The 19,146-nt window shown below is 57.3% G+C and overlaps 2 protein-coding genes across 2 annotated transcripts in view; both read left to right on the top strand.

Annotated features, from left to right (window-relative positions):
- PADI1 (peptidyl arginine deiminase 1) overlaps positions 1-8,481 on the top strand; it is a 45,257-nt gene extending 36,776 nt beyond the window's left edge. Inside the window, exons 14-16 of the mRNA XM_061395490.1 lie at positions 3,172-3,251; positions 3,900-4,025; positions 6,585-8,481. Coding sequence (XP_061251474.1) covers positions 3,172-3,251; positions 3,900-4,025; positions 6,585-6,818 — 440 coding nt within the window. The 3' untranslated portion in view covers positions 6,819-8,481. The remainder of the gene's footprint in view (positions 1-3,171; positions 3,252-3,899; positions 4,026-6,584) is intronic.
- A 2,163-nt stretch (positions 8,482-10,644) lies between these two features.
- The window catches only part of PADI3 (peptidyl arginine deiminase 3), a 30,497-nt gene continuing 21,995 nt past the window's right edge, over positions 10,645-19,146 (top strand). The window contains exons 1-2 of the mRNA XM_061395476.1: positions 10,645-10,912; positions 18,247-18,427. Coding sequence (XP_061251460.1) covers positions 10,821-10,912; positions 18,247-18,427 — 273 coding nt within the window. The 5' untranslated portion in view covers positions 10,645-10,820. The remainder of the gene's footprint in view (positions 10,913-18,246; positions 18,428-19,146) is intronic.

Raw genomic sequence — 19,146 nt, 5'->3', positions numbered from 1 at the left:
AACGGCCCGCGGCTTGCCCCAGGCACAGTGGCCCCCTCCAGCGCGGGGCTGTTCCTGGCCACAGCCCAAGAGGAGAAAGAAGCAGGAAGCTATGGGCCCTCCCTCATGCCTGTCTGCAGACACTTCCACCCGCTTGCCCACTCAGATCATCCAACCTCTTCTTTGTATCCCCTTCCACGGAGGAGGAAACTGAGGCTCAGAGAGGAGAAGCAGCTTGCCCAGGGTTATGCAGCAGGGAGGGGTAGAGGTGGGGAGCCAGGAGGGTGCTCAGGGCCTCTCTGCGGAGCCCCCTCTACAGACCTAGCTGGCCCCCTGAGCATCCCCGCCTTCCCCACCATGGAGCTCAGTGTTCTCACCTGGGGCGTGCAGCGCTGGAAGGCATGTGGCGCAGCCTTCCACAAGGGCAGGTCTGGATCCAGAGCCCGGCCTCTGCCTGCTGACTCTGGGATCAAGGGTGCGTTCTGAACCTCCCAGGGCCTCTGTTTCCTCTTTCTGAATGCGCTGTGATAACCAACCCGATCCAGCATTGCTGGAACGATCAATCAATAATAAATAAATATAACACGGTGGGTGTTCAGTAATGGTTCAGTTCAGTTCAGTCGCTCAGTCGTGTCCAACTCTTTGCGACCTCATGAATTGCAGCCCACCAGGCCTCCCTGTCCTCCTGGAGTTCACTCAAACTCATGTCCATAGAGTCAGTGATGCCATCCAGCCATCTCGTCCTCTGTCGTCCCCTTCTCCTCCTGCCCCCAATCCCTCCCAGAGTCTTTTCCAGTGAGTCAACTCTTCGCATGAGGTGGCCAAAGTACTGGAGTTTCAGCCTCAGCATCAATTCTTCCAATGAATACCCAGGACTGGTCTCCTTCAGAATGGACTGGTTGAATCTCCTTGCAGTCCAAGGGACTCTCAAGAGTCTTCTCCAACACCACAGTTCAAAAGTACCAATCCTTTGGTGCTCAGCTTTCTTCATAGTCCAACTCTCACATCCATACATGACCACTGGTAAAACCATAGCCTTGACTAGATGGACCTTTGTTGGCAAAGTAATATCTCTGCTTTTGAATATGCTATCTAGGTTGGTCATAACTTTCCTTCCAAGGGGTAACCATCTTTTAATTTCACGGCTGCAATCACCATCTGCAGTGATTTTGGAGCCCAGAAAAATAAAGTCTGACACTGTTTCCACTGTTTCCCCATTCATTTCCCAAGAAGTGATAGGACCAGATGCCATGATCTTAGTTTTCTGAATGTTGAATTTTAAGCCAACTTTTTCACTCTCCTCTTTCACTTTCATCAAGAGGCTCTTTAGTTCCTTTTCACTTTCTGCCATAAGGGTGGTGTCATCTGCATATCTGAGGTTATTGATATTTCTCCCAGCAATCTTGATTCCAGCTTGTGGTTCTTCCAGTCCAGCGTTTCTCATGATGTACTCTGCATATAAGTTCAATAAGCAGGGTGACAATATACAGCCTTGACAAACTCCTTTCCCTATTTGGAACCAGTCTGTTGTTCCATGTCCACTTCTAACTGTTGCTTCCTGACCTGCATACAGGTTTCTCAAGAGGCAGGTCAGGTGGTCTGGTATTCCCATCTCTTTCAGAATTTTCCAGTTTATTGTGATCCACACAATCAAAGGCTTTGGCATAGTCAATTAAGCAGAAATAGATGTTTTTCTGGATCTCTCTTGCTTTTCCGATGATCCAGTGGATGTTGGCAATTTGATCTCTGGTTCCTCTGCCTTTTCTAAAATCAGCTTGAACATCTGGAAGTTCATGGTTCACGTATTGCTGAAGCCTGGCTTGGAGAATTTTGAGCATTACTTTACTAGCGTGTGAGATGAGAGCAATTGTGCGGTAGTTTGAGCATTCTTTGGCATTGCCTTTCTTTGGGACTGGAATGAAAACTGACCTTTTCCAGTCCTGTGGCCACTGCTGAGTTTTCCAAATTTGCTGGCATATTGAGTGCAGCACTTTCACAGCATCATCTTCCAGGATTTGAAATAGCTCAATTCCAGTTGATTGAGTGATTCCATCACTTCCACTAGCTTTGTTTTTAGTGATGCTTTCTAAGGCCCACTTGACTTCACATTCCAGGATGCCTGGCTCTAGGTCAGTGATCACACCATCGTGATTATCTGGGTCGTGAAGATCGTTTTTGTAAGGTTCTTCTGTGTATTCTTGCCACCTCTTCTTAATATCTTCTGCTTCTGTAGGTCCATACCATTTCTGTCCTTTATCGAGCCCATCTTTGCATGAAATTTTCCCTTGATATCTCTAATTTTCTTGAAGAGATCTCTAGTCTTTCCCATTCTGTTGTTTTCCTCTATTTCTTTGCACTGATCGCTGAGGAAGGCTTTCTTATCTCTTCTTGCTATTCTTTGGAACTCTGCATTCAGATGCTTGTATCTTTCCTTTGCTCCTTTGCTTTTCGCTTCTCTTCTTTTCACAGCTATGTGTAAGGCCTCCCCAGACAGCCATTTTGCTTTTTTGCATTTCTCTTCCATGGGGATGGTCTTGATCCCTGTCTCCTGTACAATGTCACGAACCTCCGTCCACAGTTCATTAGGCACTCTATCTATCAGATCTAGTCCCTTAAATCTATTTCTCACTTCCACTGTATAATCATAAGGGATTTGATTTAGGTCATACCTGAATGGTCTAGTGGTTTTCCTTACTTTCTTCAATTTAAGTCTAAATTTGGCAATAAGGAGTTCATGATCTGAGCCACAGTCAGCTCCTGGTCTTGTTTTTGTTGACTGTATAGAGCTTCTCCATCTTTGGCTGCAAAGAATATAATCAATCTGATTTCGGTGTTGACCATCTGGTGATGTCCATGTATAGAGTCTTCTCTTGTGTTGTTGAAAGAGGGTGTTTGCTATGACCAGTGCGTTTTCTTGGCAAAACTCTATTAGTCTTTGTCCTGCTTCATTCCGTATTCCAAGGCCAAATTTGCCTGTTACTCCAGGTGTTTCTCAACTTCCTACTTTTGCATTCCAGTCCCCTATAATGCCAAACCTTAGCCCCATCAGGGTTTCCAATTCCTGGTTTTCTCTGTTCTAGCTTCAGACCCTGGGGCTGGGGTGGAAGCTTGTGGCCCAGGTTGCTTAGCCCAGGCGCCAGGCAGCCAGAGGCAGTGCTCGCTGAGCCGGCTACAGTCTTGTTTCTCTTGCAGGCTTAGAGCACCAGGTGAAGAGAAGCATTAACGAGATGCTGGCCGACAGGCGTCTCAGGAATGACAACCTCTATGCACAGGTGAGGGGAGTGGAGGGGGGAGACTCTCCTGGGGCCTGCTAAGGCCTGTGGGCAGGGCAGGGCCTCTCTCTTGGGCACTCACAGTCTGATGGAACAGACACCGTCGTGCTAGTGTGACGGGGGAGATCTTGGTCCATTCTGGGGAAACGATGGGCTTCTATGGAGTAATGTTGACTCCCCCGAGAAGTGTTGTGAGACGGGAGAGGTGGGGGTCTGCAGGGGTGAGGGGTGGGAAGGTGGGGGTCCGGGAGACTTAGTGAGGAGATGGGGTGGGAGGAGGCCCCAGGAGTGGGGGGCCCATGCCTGAGTGTGCCTGGGGCAGGCCTGGCAGAGTCCACGCAGTCAGTGGGAAGAGGCCCGCTTCTCCCCTGCCCGCTGAGCCGGGCGAGAGCGTGAGCCTGGCTGTGGCCGGGGGGATGGCAGCAGGCACTCAAGGAACCAGAAAGCACCAGGGTGCAAACCCCAGGCCCACTCCTTCCTCGCTCTGTGCCCTTGGGCAGGTCTCTCGAGCCTCAGGGTCCCATCCGGGGTAGCAGTGGCAGAAAGCTGTCGTGAGGCTCACACCAGCTGAAGGGCGCAGGGGGCCCTCAGCTGACGCTGCCCCTTCCCGGCTCCCTGGGCTCTGGGGCCTCTCCCCTCACCCCCCAGAGGTGCATCGACTGGAACCGGGAGGTGCTGAAGCGGGAGCTGGGCCTCACCGAGCATGACATCGTGGACATCCCGCAGCTGTTCTCCCTGAAGGATGCCTATGCAGAAGCCTTCTTCCCCGACATGGTGAGGGTGCCAAGGAAGGTGGGGTTCCTTCTGCCCTGGGGGCCCGGGAGTCCTGGTGGGCGGCCAGTCGGGGGTCCGGGGGAGAAGCCCTCCCTGTCCGAGGGCCTCTGCAGGGCTCACCTTTGGGGGCAGATAGAGAGCATCTTCATCACTAGTTCCCACCGGGGTGACTTTGCCTGCCTGGGGGCACTCTGCCCCACGAGGAGGATGCCATGGCATCTGGTGGGTGGAGGCCACGGACAGCCAGACACCCTGCGGTGCCCAGGGCAGCCCCAGGACAGAGCACTTTTCCCCTGAAAATGGAGAGCGGGAGCCTGGTTTGCGTCCAGTGCTCCAAGCTTTTGCTCGGGTGCCTTGGCTGCCTGTCCTGCTCCCCAGGGGCACCCTGGCTGTCAGTAACACGGGCAGCTGAGCAGCAGGTGAGCCACTGGGATCTCACGGCTGAGGCCCCTGCTGCCCAGAGTGCCCCTCAACCCCCTGGGAAAGGATGTGGAGGCACTGGCAACAGTGAGTAGGGGCTCCCAGGACGGGAGACCCTCCCCCTTCAGCCTGGGGCCTCTAGCTCGAATCCCTGTCGCTGGACAAGCCAAGGACGGGGTGTGAATCGTGAGGTCCTGATTGGATTCAGGCAGGACCGCGTTCACTCCTCACCCCTCGCTGTGGGCTCCCTGTAGAGCCTCTGGAGACAGGCCTTCACACCCTTGGTTCTGCTGATATTCGGAGCTGCAGATTCTGTCTGCTGGGGGTGGGGGACGTCCTGTGAATTGTAGGATGGTTGAAAAGCACCCCGAAAGGTAATGTCGGCCCGGCTGAGAACCGCTGCTCTGAGGCGGTGCTGTCAGAACCTTCTCGGACGACTGAAGACTTCTATGCCAGTATGACGTGGAAGCCGCCACACGTGGCTTCTGAGCGCTTCAAATGTGGCCAGTGCGACTGAAGAGCAGATCTCCTCTCAGTCAGCACCACTGTGGCTAACGCCACTGCACCAGGCGTCATAGCCCCAGAGGTCGGCCTGGCTCCGGCTCTGCTGAGGCTGGAGGGGGGCCCACAGCCGTGGTCGCCCTCCCTGGGTTGCAGCCTTGTCCACACCTGCTGGGAGCCCCCTCTCCGAAACGCCGCCCTTTATGGGAATCTCCCGGCTGCAGGGCAGACCCAGCTAGAGGACCCCGGTGTGTCCACACCGGAGGACTCTCAGGGAACGCTCGGTTAACCCCCGTTTGTCAGACGCAGAGAGAGCCTGTTGGAGCACAGAGGTCATTGCCTGGGGTCTCCAGGGAGCAGATGGATTGGCCTGCTGTCCTCCGAGTCCCCGGGGCGCAGGGCCGGACTGGCCGCATCCCTGAATGCCAGCCTCGGGTCTTCCCCCGCACTGTGCCCCTCTGCATGCCCCCCTTCCATCCCTGATGTTCTGGCCCGTTAGCGGGCAGCAAGGCAGCGCAGGGCAAGGCCATGGGACTGACGCCGCGGACCTCCCAGCTCCACATTGGTCCCGGCAGCGGATGGCCCTGCAGGGCAGGCTGGAGGGAGTGGGGCCAGGGCTGAGGCGCGCGTCGGACCGCCCACCCGACCCTGAGATGACCCAGCGAGCCCGTGTCCCTCTGAACACCACGGACAGCTCCTCGGGCCGGCCGCTGGGGCCAGACGCTACCTCTGAGAAGCCTCCACTGCCTGCAACGGGCAGACTTCCCTTCCCATCGTTAGGGCCCCCTCCAGGGAGACAAACACAGCTGCCGCCTTGCTGGGGCTTGCCCCCACCTCTCAGCACCGCAGCAGCCGCAGTGCTGTGCTCTGGCAGAGGGAAGGGAGTGCGGCGTCGGCATGAGTCAGACCTGAGTCACAATTCAGTCTCCCCGTCCTCTGGTTGTGTGCCCTTATTATGCTATTTAACCTGTCCAAGGCATGGCCTCGCAGCGAGGCTGTGAGGTTTACTGATACTACCTGGCACCTGGAGCATGCTCAGGAAACAGTAGCCATGATTAATGGTGGGTGGGAGGAACGGCCAAGCACGATGTGTTCTGCACAGACGCTCCACACCTGTGACCTGTGCACCTGTAGACGAGCACTTCTGCTCGACAAGTTTTCTGGCAGATGATGGTAAAGTCTTGTTCTAACAGAACTGTTATCTAATCTTCTGATACAAGGAAAGTGTTGGAGGAAGGGTGACTTTTACTGGTGTGACGTTACCACGTATGTTACTGGCAGCCCTGCCTGTTATTATCGTTACTTTTTAATTTTTGGCCATGCCGCGTGGCATGTGGGATCTTAGTTCCCTGACCAGGGATCAAACCCACGCCTCTTACACTGACAGGGCAGAATCTTAATCACGGGGCTGCCAGGGAAATCCCAAGCCCTGCCTGTTATCAACCCTCTCTTCCAACTATGCATCTGTATCTTTGCTGCTTCCAGAGGCCCTAGTTCTGAGGGCCACCCTTGGTGCCCAGGGATGAGAGAGGAGAGGAGCAGGCCCTGGGGGTGGGTCTGCCCAAACCTGGACCAAGAAGGGACCCAGGTGGAGCGCAGCCCCGGCAGCGAGGCCTCTTTCTCGCCCCCTCCCCGCAGGTGAACATGGTGGTCTTAGGCCGGCACCTGGGCATCCCCAAGCCCTTCGGGCCCCTCATCAACGGCCGCTGCTGCCTGGAGGAGGAGGTGCGGTCCCTGCTGGAGCCGCTGGGCCTCCACTGCACCTTCATCGACGACTACTTAGCCTACCACAAGCTGCTCGGGGAGATCCACTGTGGCAGCAACGTGCGCCGGAAGCCCTTCCCCTTCAAGTGGTGGCACGTGGTGCCCTGAGCCGGCCCGCCCGGCGCCCTCCCCCACCCCCCGCCAGGGAAGCCAGCCAGCGCGAAGAGCCTCCACCTGGCCGCCATCCTCGGGGGGCCGTGTGCGCCCCCCACAAGCGCCCCCAAGCGTGCTGGTCGCCACGGGTACCAGGATACAGGGAGGGTCACCGCACACTCAGCTCGGGAAGGATGGCCCTCCTTACCCCCTCGCCTCTTCCCCACCCATGGCTCCCAGAGGTTCTGGAGACCTTCAGCAGCCTTAGCACGGTCCAGGCTGGCCACGTGTGCCCTCAGTGGGTGCCCCAACTTCAGTTGCCCCCCTCGGTTCTGAGATGATTCCCTCCGTGTTTGCACCAAGAGTGGGGCCCACAGGGCCCGGGCCCTGGGTCTCCAGGCCACCTGTGACTCGAGTAAGACCAGGAAGGGGGATGTGGGGCCCCTCTTTCCTTTACCAGCTACTGTCTCCTGCGGCAGACCCACAGTCTGTGACCTCCCGGCACCCCTCAGCCATATTTACATAGGCAAATCAGGACAAGGAAACTCGGTGTCCCTGGGCCTGTTTTAAAAAGAAAAGGCATCAAAACTCCTGTTAATGCCTGCCTCCATCCTCAGAAAGGCGCTTGTTTCCTGTTTGGAAAGCCTTTAATTATCTGGCTCAGACAACACCGAGAGGCCAGAGCGGGGAGGCAGGCCCGGCGGGAGGGGGACCCGCTTCCGCCCCCGCGGCCTCCCAGGCTTTGAAGCCTGGGCTCCGGGTGCGATGAGGCCTGGCTGATCCAGACCCAGCAAGGAGGGTAGGCCCCGATGTCAGAGAGGGTGGGAGGGACCATTAGGTTATCTCTGCGGGTGCGGTTTAATTTCCTTTAATAGCTCTTAATTATTCCCCTCCGCTCTGCAGGCAGTGGGAGGGAAGGTTTGCCCAGTCTCTCCCAGCAGCTCTGCCACCCGGCCTGCGACTGGGGTTCCACCTGTGAGGAAGGGCCCTGTGTGCGCCCCCCACCCCCGGGAGGGAAGGCAGAGCTGCCACGGGAGCTGGCAGCCTGGCCCCGCGTGAGGGCACCGAGACGCACAGGGCTGGGGGCCTCCCCCGACAAGCAGGGGCAGGGGGAACCCGCCAGCCTTCCTCCTCCCAGTCTCTGGGGCCAGCCTCGAAGCTCTGAGCCCCTGGTTCCCGCTGAGACTCAGACCGAGCCTCCTGCCCTTTAAACCCTCTTAACCGCGGACCACTTGGCCGTCACAGGCGACCACAGACACTGGCCTGTGAAATTGATGAAAACGGAGCGGCTCTGGTTTCGGGGGCGGGGCGGGGTGCCTGGCTCCTCCCCCTCCAGGAGGCTCCTTGGAACCCGATTTGCACGCCCTGGTCTAACCTGGGCGCCTTCCGCTCACCATCCTGATGCCCCGGGCTGAGCCAAGAGGGGAAGGCGGCTCTTCAGCTGCCAAAGGTGTGCAGCCAGGGTTCGGGGAAGGGGCCGCTGGCGGGAGGGGAGCGGGCCTTACGAGGGACGGGGAGGGCGGGGTGGGCCTTCCGGAGGGCACGGGGGCCGGGAGCTCTGGGAGCTCTGGAACGGCTGCTGGGCTGGGGGTGGGGCCGATGTTCCCTCTGAGAATGTTCTAGGTGACTGGTCACCTTCCTTCTGATGAATAAAAATGTCAACACGCATGTCTTCCTGGACCTGTCTCTTCGCTTCTGTTCTCTGGGCCGTGAGCAGGAGGCGGGGGAAGTCAGTATGGTGGCGGTTGTGGGCGGGGGCGGGGAGGGCCGTTTTCAGTTCCCCCCACTATGCTATCAGCTCCTTGGCTCAACTTCCACTGGCCATGGGCAGCTCCTACCCAGCTGGGAGAGCCCCCAGTGCCAGGCAGGCAGGCTGACACAGCAGAATGGCTGGCACATGCCCGTTGCCCTGAGGCTTCCTGCTTTGCTGAGATGGTTATCAGAGGAGGGTGGATCCTGTCTCTTAATTCCTCTCCCTTCCCTGGGCTGTCTGCTTCCTCTCTCAGGGAGGGTTGAGGGGGGTCTGTCCGCAGAGTGAGACAGTCCCCAGCAGGACTGATGTTCAGGGCCACAAGCCATTTCATTCCTGCCTCGAAACCTACTAAGCTAGGCCTCAGTGGTCTGATTTTGGAGGCCTGAAGATATCCTACATCCTTGGTGCTGCCTTGAAATGCTCCTTTGACACTCGCTCACTCATTCACCTTATTTGAGGTTTGTTGTGGACTAAAAAGCAAAAGCTGACTGCCTGTCAGTCACAGACACTTTAGTCTGACTAAACCACAGATCCCTTTCTAAAAGCTGGCGTGCGTTCTCTGGGGAGAGGGGAAGCAGGGGTCCACCTCCATGTACAGACCTCCGGGGCTCTGAGCAGGAGGCTGCTCCTGTCCCTGCACAGCGGGCCAGGCCCAGAGGGATGCCCTGGTTTGTGCGTCTGTTTCCCAGCTGTCCACAGACAGGCTAAGGCCCCTGCCTGGCGTTTCCTCCTCAGCTCTGACTGCTGCCAGAGCAGGTTCAGCCCCCAAGCCATTTTACAGCCCGAAAGGCGAAGCTGTCGCTGGAACCAGCCTCTCTCCTTGCGAAGAACACCCTCTGCAGACCGAGTGGGGTACCGGAGCACCCGTCTTAGACTTGCTGAGATCCCGGAACTTGTGCAAACACCCCCAGCCAGGGACTCGGGGTCAGATCCTGTCCCCACCCTGCCCCAAACTGTTAGCATCACCAGGAAGGAGGGTGGAAACTTCTGCTCAGCACCTTCTGGGCCTCCCTGGGCAGGGCGTGTCTGCTATTATCTCTGCTGGGCTGCTGCCTAGCCGCATTGTCCACGGATGAGGGCACCACAAGGGGACAAAGCCCCAAGGCTGCACAGCCGGCGCCTGGTGGAGCCTGGGTCCCAGCCCAAGACTCCTCTCCCAGAGACCTTGCTCCCACCGTGTCAGGTGGCCAAACGCCCTCCCTGGTCTCAGTCTCCCCACCTGACAAGTGGGAGCCTTCCTGCTCTGACCTTCTGTGCTCCTCCTGGCCAGAGAGTGTTTCCAGAAGCTTTTTGCATCTAATAATAATAATAATAAACAATAACAGCAACACCCATAATAAAATAATGCTGAGCTCCACACTAGAGCTCTTCTCACGTTGTCCCCATTAACTCTCACAATGACCATTTTTCAGATGCCAAATTGAGGCACAGAGCAATTAAATGATTTGCCCCTGGTCACTCAGGAAGTAATTGCGGCAGGGCGGCAATCCAGCCTGAAAAATCCATGCTCTTAAGAAAAAGACTGGTGTTCCTCAAAATGCCTTGAAATGCTATATATAGTTCAGTTCAGTTCAGAAATGCTATAGGGCTGCTTGTAAAAAAACAAAAATTCCAGGGGACTTCCCTGGGGGTCTTGGTGGTTGAGACTTCATCTTCTGGGGCAGAGGGTGCAGGTCGGACCCCCACTAGGGGAGCTAAGGTTGCACAAGCCTCAGGATCAGAAACCAAAACATAAAACAGAAGCAATATTGTAACAAATTCAATAAAGACTTGAAAATCAGTGCAAAAAAAAAGACTCCAGATGCCAGGCTGCTTATCAAGTTGGAGGCTGGACCTGGGGATCTGCATTTTCATCAGTTTTCCCAGCACGGCAGAGAAGCTCCCCACTGACAACATCTTGTCTCTGAAAAGACAGAAAAAGAGGGTGAAGAGGCTGAGAGTGGAAATCGAGAACAGTCCCCTGATCAACACCCTGCATCTGTGACCCCTCCAGGGTCCTGGTGCCCTGGCCAGGTACCTAAGGGACTTAACGTTCTCCCCTTAAAGTGAGAAATTAACTGTCTGCAGGCCTGGGTGGGAGCCTCAGGTTCATATGCAAACTCCTGGCTTCTTCCTGCCAATTCTGAGCTCGTGGCTCTGGGAAGGGGCTGGGCTTCTGGGACTGGAGCCAATGAGCTAGCATTTGGGGCTGGTGGGGCGGGGCCAGGGTCTTTTAAACCGCATGCCAAGGGGCATCTGAGGCTCAAGCCCAGGTAGAGGCCAGCATGTCTCTGCAGAGGATTGTGCGCGTGTCCCTGGAACACCCCACCAGTGCCGTGTGTGTGGCTGGAGTCGAGACCCTGGTGGACATTTATGGGTAAGAGCCAGAAGCCTGGGGGTGGGCACTGCAGGCCCCTGGTGCCGACCCCGGGCTCTCCCTGCAGGCCGTCCTGGGTGCTTCCTGACTTGGCTGCCCTCTCCTGAGTCTTGGCCTTGGAACAGCAGCCAGGTGTGCAAGGAGGTCTTTGCCTTTCTCAGCCGGGCTTCTTCAAGACCCCAGCCAGGGGGCGTGAAGTGTAGGGGACTGAATGAGGGTGAAAGGCCCTGTCGCTCTGGTTCAGGGCCTCAGAGGCTGCTGGGCACTTGCCCCCATCCTGACGATCCTGCAGGCTGGGCTGGGGGGTCTCACTGGGTACACAAGACTAGGAAGAGGGGTACCCACACCCCCAGCTTATGAGCTCTGCAAGCTGGGCATCAATCCTTTTGTAAAAAAAAAAAAAAAGAAAGAAATCACTTACACTCAACAAAGCACTTACACTGTGCCAAGCACTGTTCTAAGAGCTTGACAAGCCTCTTGAATTTAATCCTTGAACTTTAACTCCCAAACTTGACTTTCACAACAACCCGAGGAGCTGAGTTTATTACTAGTTTTCTTTTGCCTGATGGATGTGGAAATGGAGGCACAGGCAGAGCAAGCCGTTGGGTCAACCACACAGCTACCAAGCGGTGAAGCCAGCGCTTAAAGCTGTTCCTGGTCGTGTCTGCTTTCTGCTGCCTGCTGCTTACGGAGCCGCACCTGTGCGTTATGCCCCTGCTACCGCCGCGGCCATGGCCGTAAAGCCAGAGGCTGGGGGGAGGCCCCCGTCTTCTCTCTCTCCCCCTGGAGGAAAAGGAGAGTTCGGGCAGGGTTTCAGGAGCTGGGCGCTGGGAACCACCAGGAAGCCGGCTTCTTTACTTCTCAAGGCGTCCTCGGGGGTCCTGGGTCCAAGGCTGAGCGGGGAACGCAGGTACTCCGGGGGTAGGAGAGGAGAAGCCCGCACCATGCCGCTCTTCCCATCGCGAAGCTCTCCGCGCTCTCCTGAGACGAGCCTGCGTTTCTCAGCCTCAGCACTGTTGGCATGGTCATTGCTTGTTGAGGCGCCAGCCTGTGCCCTGGGAGATGTTAAGCAGTGTGTCTGTGGCCCCCGCTCAGCAGATGCCACTGATCACCCCTCACTTGTGATGGCCAAAAACACCTCTGGACATCACCCAGTGTGCCCTGGAGGGAAGGTCACCCCCACCTGAGAACCAGCATTTTAAACCAGGACTTTAAAAACTGGAGTTAACTTAGAAGCAGAGACAGGGTTGGTCCCAGGGCACTAGAGGAGAGGAGCTGAGGAGCTGGTCTGCAGCAGGCTGAGGGTGGGTAGGCAGTGAGGACTGGGATGGGGTCTTGGTTGCTCCCGACACAGAGAGAAGCCCCAGATGATGAGGAGGGGTGCCCGTGCCAGCTGGCGCCACTGCCTCCCCCAGCTCTGCATGCCCGTAGGGGTGACTCACCTGCCCTGCCTACCCCATGCCCGTCGGGCACCTGTGTCTCTTGTTTGACCTGCCACAGGAAGCCTGGGACCGGCTCCTCCCCTGCAGAACTTTCTAGAGGATGGAGGATGGCCTTGGACCGTGAGTGGCAGAGGCAGCAGTGTCTTGGGGTGATGTGGAATGATAGGCCATCCTTGGGGTTCACAGAGGAGGCTGTGGGTGGGACAGCCTCTGGCCTCAAAGGAGAGACTCTCGGGCCTCTAATGACCAGCCCGTCTCGGGGATGGGGAGGAGCTCCTAGTCTGTTCATCGGCACATTCATCAGGTATTAATATTCCTTCGGGGTCTAGTGTGTGCTAGGCATGGGGACACAGTGGAGAACGAGCAGACGTGGCCCTGACCTCTGAGAACCCTGTCCCGAAATTCTAGCCGAGGCTGGACCACCTCGCAGGGGTGCTGTGGGGATTCTTGTCTTGCAAGCAAGCGGGACCAGATTACTTCTAAAGCCCCTTCCGACTCGGAGATGCTGTGACTCGGCAATCCTGGGTGCCCAGACTGTGGGCCAGCAGGAGAAAGGCAGTGGGTGTGGTGGTCGGTCTTGGCTCTGCCTCCTGAGAGCTGTCTGACCTTGGGAAAGTCACTTCACGTCCATGTCACTCTTTCTTCATCTGTAGAATGAAGGGCGTAATTATATCAGCAGTTGCCTAGAGCCTGGCCACTGCCCTAGAGTGCGTGTGACTAACGCTAACTAAGACTCCAGCCCTTCTGTGAGGTGGGTACTGTCTTCCTCCCCGTCTCAGAGATGAGGAAACTGAGGCACAGAGAGGCTGCGTCATTTGCCCCTGTCACACAGCCAGAGAGGAGAGGCAGGGCCAGAATGCAGCCCGGGCACTTTGGCCTTCACTTTAAAGGGCTGTGGGCACGATTGAGATCGTGCATGTAGGGCACGTAGGCGATGCCTGGCACGTGAACATTCAATTATGGTAACTGCTGCCATTATTACCACCACCATCATCATCTTAAGTACCTTTCCTGGCTCTCGAGACAGCCTCGAGTGTCCCCAAACCATCCACAAGATGGCAGAAAAACCTGTGAACCCTGCTGGGAGAAGGCGGAGAGGAGAAAAGAGAAATTAACACAGGCTAGATGGCTGGATGGCATCACTGACTCGATGGACGTGAGTCGGTGAACTCCGAGAGTTGGTGATGGACAGGGAGGCCTGGCGTGCTGCGATTCATGGGGTTGCAAAGAGTCGGACACGACTGAGCGACTGAACTGAACTGAACTGAGCAGTCAGGGCGGGCTCCCTGGAGGCAGAGCCTTGCAGGACGAGCAAGACCCCTCGGGATCTCTAATCACTAGCAGATTAAACCTATCTTCCTTCTTTCCGCTGAGTTGGAGGTGGCCCAGGCTTGGTGAAGGGGTTTTGCTCTTCCTGTTCGGGGTAACACACAGACGTGATGAGCCGCGCACCGGCTTGCAGCCAGGACTGAGAACGCCGCCCCTAGTTGGAAGGGCAGCCAGCTCACCGCATGCTCAGCAGAGGCCGTCTTACAGAATGGAGAGGCTTGGGGTGCCGGGCAGGAACCCTGAGTGCTGACCCTCAGCAGAGGCCGTCTTACAGAACGGGGAGGCTTGGGGTGCCGGGCAGGGACCCAGTGCTGACCCTCAGCAGAGGCCGTCTTACAGAACGGAGAGGCTTGGGGTGCCGGGCAGGGACCCTGAGTGCTGACCCTCAGCAGAGGCCGTCTTACAGAACGGGGAGGCTTGGGGTGCCGGGCAGGAACCCTGAGTGCTGACCCTCAGCAGAGGCCGTCTTACAGAACGGGGAGGCTTGGGGTGCCGGGCAGGAACCCTGAGTGCTGACCCTCAGCAGAGGCCGTCTTACAGAACGGAGAGGCTTGGGGTGCCGGGCAGGGACCCAGTGCTGACCCTGGTGCCTTCACCCTTTGCTATGTCACCTTGAGCACATTTCTGCTCCTTCCTGGGACTCAGTTTCCACATATGTGCCCCAGAGAGGTTGGCATTGAAGAGTGGCTTTCAGGCTCTGCTCACAGAGGCTTCTGAGCCTCCTCCTTGGTTAGACAAAGCAGCTCCCCTCGGTCTCCCCCAAACTCTGTTTGGTGTACAGCTCTGGCCTGCCTGTGCAGAGAGCAGAGGAGGCAGATGCATCTTTAACTCTCAACTACGTGGACTTTGTAGAAGGGGTGTGTGTGTCCGCCGTGTTCCAGGGGCAGGAAGACATGGGATTGAGGAAGGGCAGTGAGCTCCTGGACCGCGTTCTTCTGGTGAGCTGGTGGGGCTGGGAATCTGGGACCTCACCGAACAGAGAGGGACTGCTGGCATCCTGAGCGCTCTGAGCCTTGGTCTCCCCTGCTGCCATGGGCCAGCTCGTTGGGGACCTTGGTGGTCATCTCATCAACCTTTCTGTTCTCAGCGACAGAGAACCTTTCCCATCAGTTTCCCGGCTCTAAAATGCCTAGTTTTGTTTTCCCAGAGGTGGAGGTCCTAAGAGCTGGGAGGGAGAGGGTGGGTTTGAGTTTGCAAGGGAGTGGGGACAGAGCTGGCTTGAGTCCTGACTCTGTCCCTCACCAGCTGCGTGGCTTTGAGCAAGTCGCCTGTTGTCTCTGAGCCTCCCTTTTCTTATCTGTAAGGTGGGGGAACAGTACTGACATCCGGTGGCCTGGGGCGCTGTCTGCATCATCACTCTCACCATCATCCTCGCCACTGACAGGGTGGACGAGTCTAAAGGCAGGCCTGAGCTGTCTGGACGCCCAGGAGCGTGTGAGCTCGCGCTGCGTCCCCCCACACCCCCTGGGCGGGGTGGCAGGTCCAGCATTTCTGAGACACCCCTCCTTAGCTATGTCCTCAGACTTCACTGGACATCAGGTGGTTTAAAAGAGCTCTGCGTGCAGAACTTATGGTTCTGGAATCGGCATTTTCAACAAGTAGGTCTGAGGTTGATGCCATGAGGGTGACCAGCGGTCCCTGCTTGCCTAAGAGTTTCTAGGTCTTATTACTGAATGTCCTGCACCCCAGGAAATGCCCCGGTCCCTGGCAACCAGAACTGTGGGTCATTCCACCGTGTTTCTCCCGGCACGCACCAGCTCCCAGGCTGTGGCGTCCTGAAGCTGCCTGAGAGGACTTGGCGATGGAGAGGGTCTTGGACGGTCCTGCGTGTGGGGGAGGGCACAGCCCCCAGCTGTGTGTGCCCAGGGCTAGGCTGGGGTGCCATCTGGAACAGCAGGCTGTGCTCGGGGTGGCCTGACGGGAGGCGGAACTTCATCCAGGTAAGCCTCGGGCCACCTCCCATGCCCTCCAGGCACCGGGGAGCTCGGATCCTCCCATCCTGCTGCAGGGCTTCCCCCAGCAGCCGCCGCTTCAGTCTTCCTAACACACAGTTGTGTTGGGGGTATAAACCCTGAACCGGGGGTCTGATCTCTTCTGGGCCCCAGTTTCTCCAGCAGGGAAACAACGGCGCAGGTGCAGGGGCCTTCAACTTTCGCTCATTCTGTTCAGCATACAAACACACTCATCTCCTCTGCTCATCACCCCCACTTAATCGATGCCGACACAGAGAGGTCCAGGCCACGCAGCTAGTGAGCGTGGAGCTGGACTGGAACCCAGGCGACCTGACCCCAGAGCCCTCAGGCTTAGGCACCTCACCACGGCTCCACCGGTCACCCTCGTACTCAGGAACCACCGCCAGCTCCCACTACATAGGAATGAAATGACAACGAGCTCGTTGCAGCCTGAGTTCGCCCTTGACCTCCTCCACTTGGGAACCCCTTCCCTTTCGCTGTGTCTCCTCCTTGCCCTTAGTCCACCCCTTCCTCCGAGAAGCTTCCCCAGACGCCCCAGTCCCAGCCCCAGCCTGCTCCCGTACGCCCACCTCCTATGTCCTAATGTACCTTAATAACCCGTCCCCCTTCCTGGCCGGTGGTTTTCCAAGACTGCCCCATCTGTTATCGTGTTTGAGCCTCACGGTTGCCTGCGGTTGGCCCAGTGGCTGTCGTTGCCCCGCTTTAAAGGCAAGGCTGCAGGGCCAGGTGAGTTGTTTAAGGGCACTTGGCCGTAGGGCAGCCCGGCCTGGTCTAGAACCTGTGTCCTGACCCTGGTGCTGGCACTCCTGAGCCCCTGGCTTCTTTGGGACCCTCCTGCACAGGGCTGCTTCCGTCTTCATCTGGGGTCCCCCTGGAGGCTCACATGGGGCCTGGGCTGGGAAGGTACAGGAGAGCCGGGCTGAAATACCCCAAACTACAGTCTGCAGCATGGGAACTGGGTGGGCATCACGTCTGAAGGACCACCCAAGCTGTGCCGCTCTAGCTGGGGAGGCCTGGGGTCCAAGGAGCACCTGGGTTGTCGGGGGGGGGGGCGGTGCTGGGGGGCCTTTCACACCAGGTCCAGCTGCGTGAGTCTCTGTGTCTCTGGCTTCCGTATCTGTCTCTCCGTCTCTGTGTCCCCACACCTCTCACTGCAGGCTCTCCCTGTCCCCCGACGGTCTGGCTCACAGACCCAGGGCTCAGCATAATAGAGTTCTGGAAACATCAGCTTTGGGAGTCAGTTACCAGATAAAACCCAGGACACTCAGTTAAACCGGAGGTCCAAACAATGAGTAATGTTTTAGTCGAAGGATGTCCCGAATATCGCACGGGGTGTACTTACGCTAAGGTAACTGTTTGCTGGTTATCTGACGTTCGAGTCTGACTGCATGTGCTATAGTTTATTAAACCTGGCAGCCCTGCCTGGGAGGAGACACAGGTGCATCAGCTCCTCCTACCGGGTGAGGACGCCTAGCAGGCCAAGCCCTGGAGAGGGACCCACCTGATGGAATACTGTTTGGGCCCTGTATATTTCTCTTTCTATAAAGGGAAGCTGGGCTGAGAAGTGCCAGAATCATGCCAGCAGAGGAGTGAAGGAGGCCTGCTTTCTTCCATGTGGAAGCAGAGAAGGGAGAGGGCCTTGGGGCGGAGTGGGGGGGACTGTGGCCAGCAGTGCAGCTTGGGCATGCCTCTTGCCCATCCTGAGCCTCGGTTTCCCCACATTAAATGGGACTATGCAGAAGATTAGATGAGTCGATATTTGGGAAGCCCACCATGCTAATCATGCAGGGGAGGGGCCCTGGGGGTTTCAACTTCTGTTGTCGTTATGCCTGGGTAAGAAAGTGGACTCAGGAGCCAGGAGGCCTGGATGTGGATCCCAGTCCTGCCACCTACTAGCTCCATGAGCTTGGACAGGTTACTTTAACCTCAGTTTTCCCGTCTGTAAAATGGGAGATAATAATAGTACCTATCTGGGTTTTTTTTAATGGATTACATGACAATATATGTAATGAAACTTGAATACAGCTGGCACATAGCAAGAGCTCAGCCAGTTGTCCCCCCGCTGGGGTGTGTGCCGCTTCCTCCAGGAAGCCTTCCGGGTCCTCTCCCCACAGAGGCCTCTCCCTGTGTGACCCCACTGCCTCCTGACCCACCTTTTGCCCTGGGCAGGGCTGTCCTCAGCACTCCAGCTGGCTTGAAGGCTCTGGGGCCGTGGGCGCTCCTTCCCGCATGCGCATGGGCACCCTACACACACACCGTCAGGAGGAGCAGACTGATTTCAAACAAGACGCCCGACCAGCTAGAGCTGAAAGGAAGTCCAGGGCCATCAGACAGCACGGACTTTTTAACCCTACAATGAATACCTGGAGAGCTCACAAGGGAAATGTTAACCAACACAGAACCTGGGAATATGAGACTGTGTGTATGCGTGTGGGCTCCAAGTTTGACTCCTAGGAGCTTGCTGGAAGGATCTGAGAAGCCTGGGGTAGTCTGGGAAGGCTTCCTGGAGGAAGCAAGAGTTTGAGCCAGAGTTCAAGCATCTGAGCGAGGGCTGCCCTCTAGCACTTCCCATGGCTTGCATCCTTCCCAGGTCAGTTCCCGAGGGCACAGAGACGTTCGAGGTCTACGGAACCCCCGGCGTGGACATCTACATCTGCCCCAACGTGGAGAGGGACCGGGAGCGTGCGGATGCCCGGCGGTGGCACTTTGACATGGGCTCCCAGATCATCGTGGTCATGAACTCTCCCAGCAACGAGCTCAACGACAGTCACGTGAGTGCACCCCCTTGTTTGGGGGTGACTGGGGGTGGGGAGGCGACCCAGCTCCCTGAGGGCCCAGTGCCCTCTCTTATCCAGAATGCAGGGTAACCCAGAGGGCAAGAGCCTGGCCCTGGAGCCGCCAGCTCTGCAACATACGAACACAAGCCGTGGGTCTGCTGGCCTCTCGTCTCCTCTCGGAGCCTCAGTTTCCCCACCTGAGGCTGAGGGTTGATTCGTGGTCCCCGTTACTATGAATGAGGGAGAGAAAGCAGAGGTGGACAGGGGATCAGCTGCCTCGGGGGCCCCTTCCCTAAGGGCCTCACCTTCCCTAACCTACCGCCTTCCTGACCCCGCTCCCTTCTCAGGCAGGGGGCCTGCCCTCCTCTCCTCTCTCTGCCCATTCAGCCACAAGAGCGAGCCTACCACAGCTGGGCTAGAGGCAGTGCTCTGGCCCCTGGGCAGGGGACATTCGAAAAACGGAGGAGATGGGTGGTCCGTGAGCTTGGTGCAGTGGGAGTCATGCAGGCGCAGGCTCCCGCTCCACCTCAGGAGCACCATTTCGGGAAACTGGCCCTTTGAGGAGCACTGACCGGGCGCCCAGTACTAGGCAGCGTGCCCTCGTCCAGCCCTGACGACGGCCTCAGAGGCGGGGTCTCGTGTGCGGTTCTCAGGGGAGGCACTAGGGTTCAGAGCAACCATTCTGGGGCCACAGAGCTGGTCACTGGGGGAAC

This window comes from Bos javanicus, chromosome 2 (assembly GCF_032452875.1).
Source record: "Bos javanicus breed banteng chromosome 2, ARS-OSU_banteng_1.0, whole genome shotgun sequence".
Lineage (NCBI taxonomy): Eukaryota > Metazoa > Chordata > Mammalia > Artiodactyla > Bovidae > Bos > Bos javanicus.
Note: the sequence above shows the minus strand (reverse complement) of the source record. Positions and strands in the feature narration are given on the sequence as shown.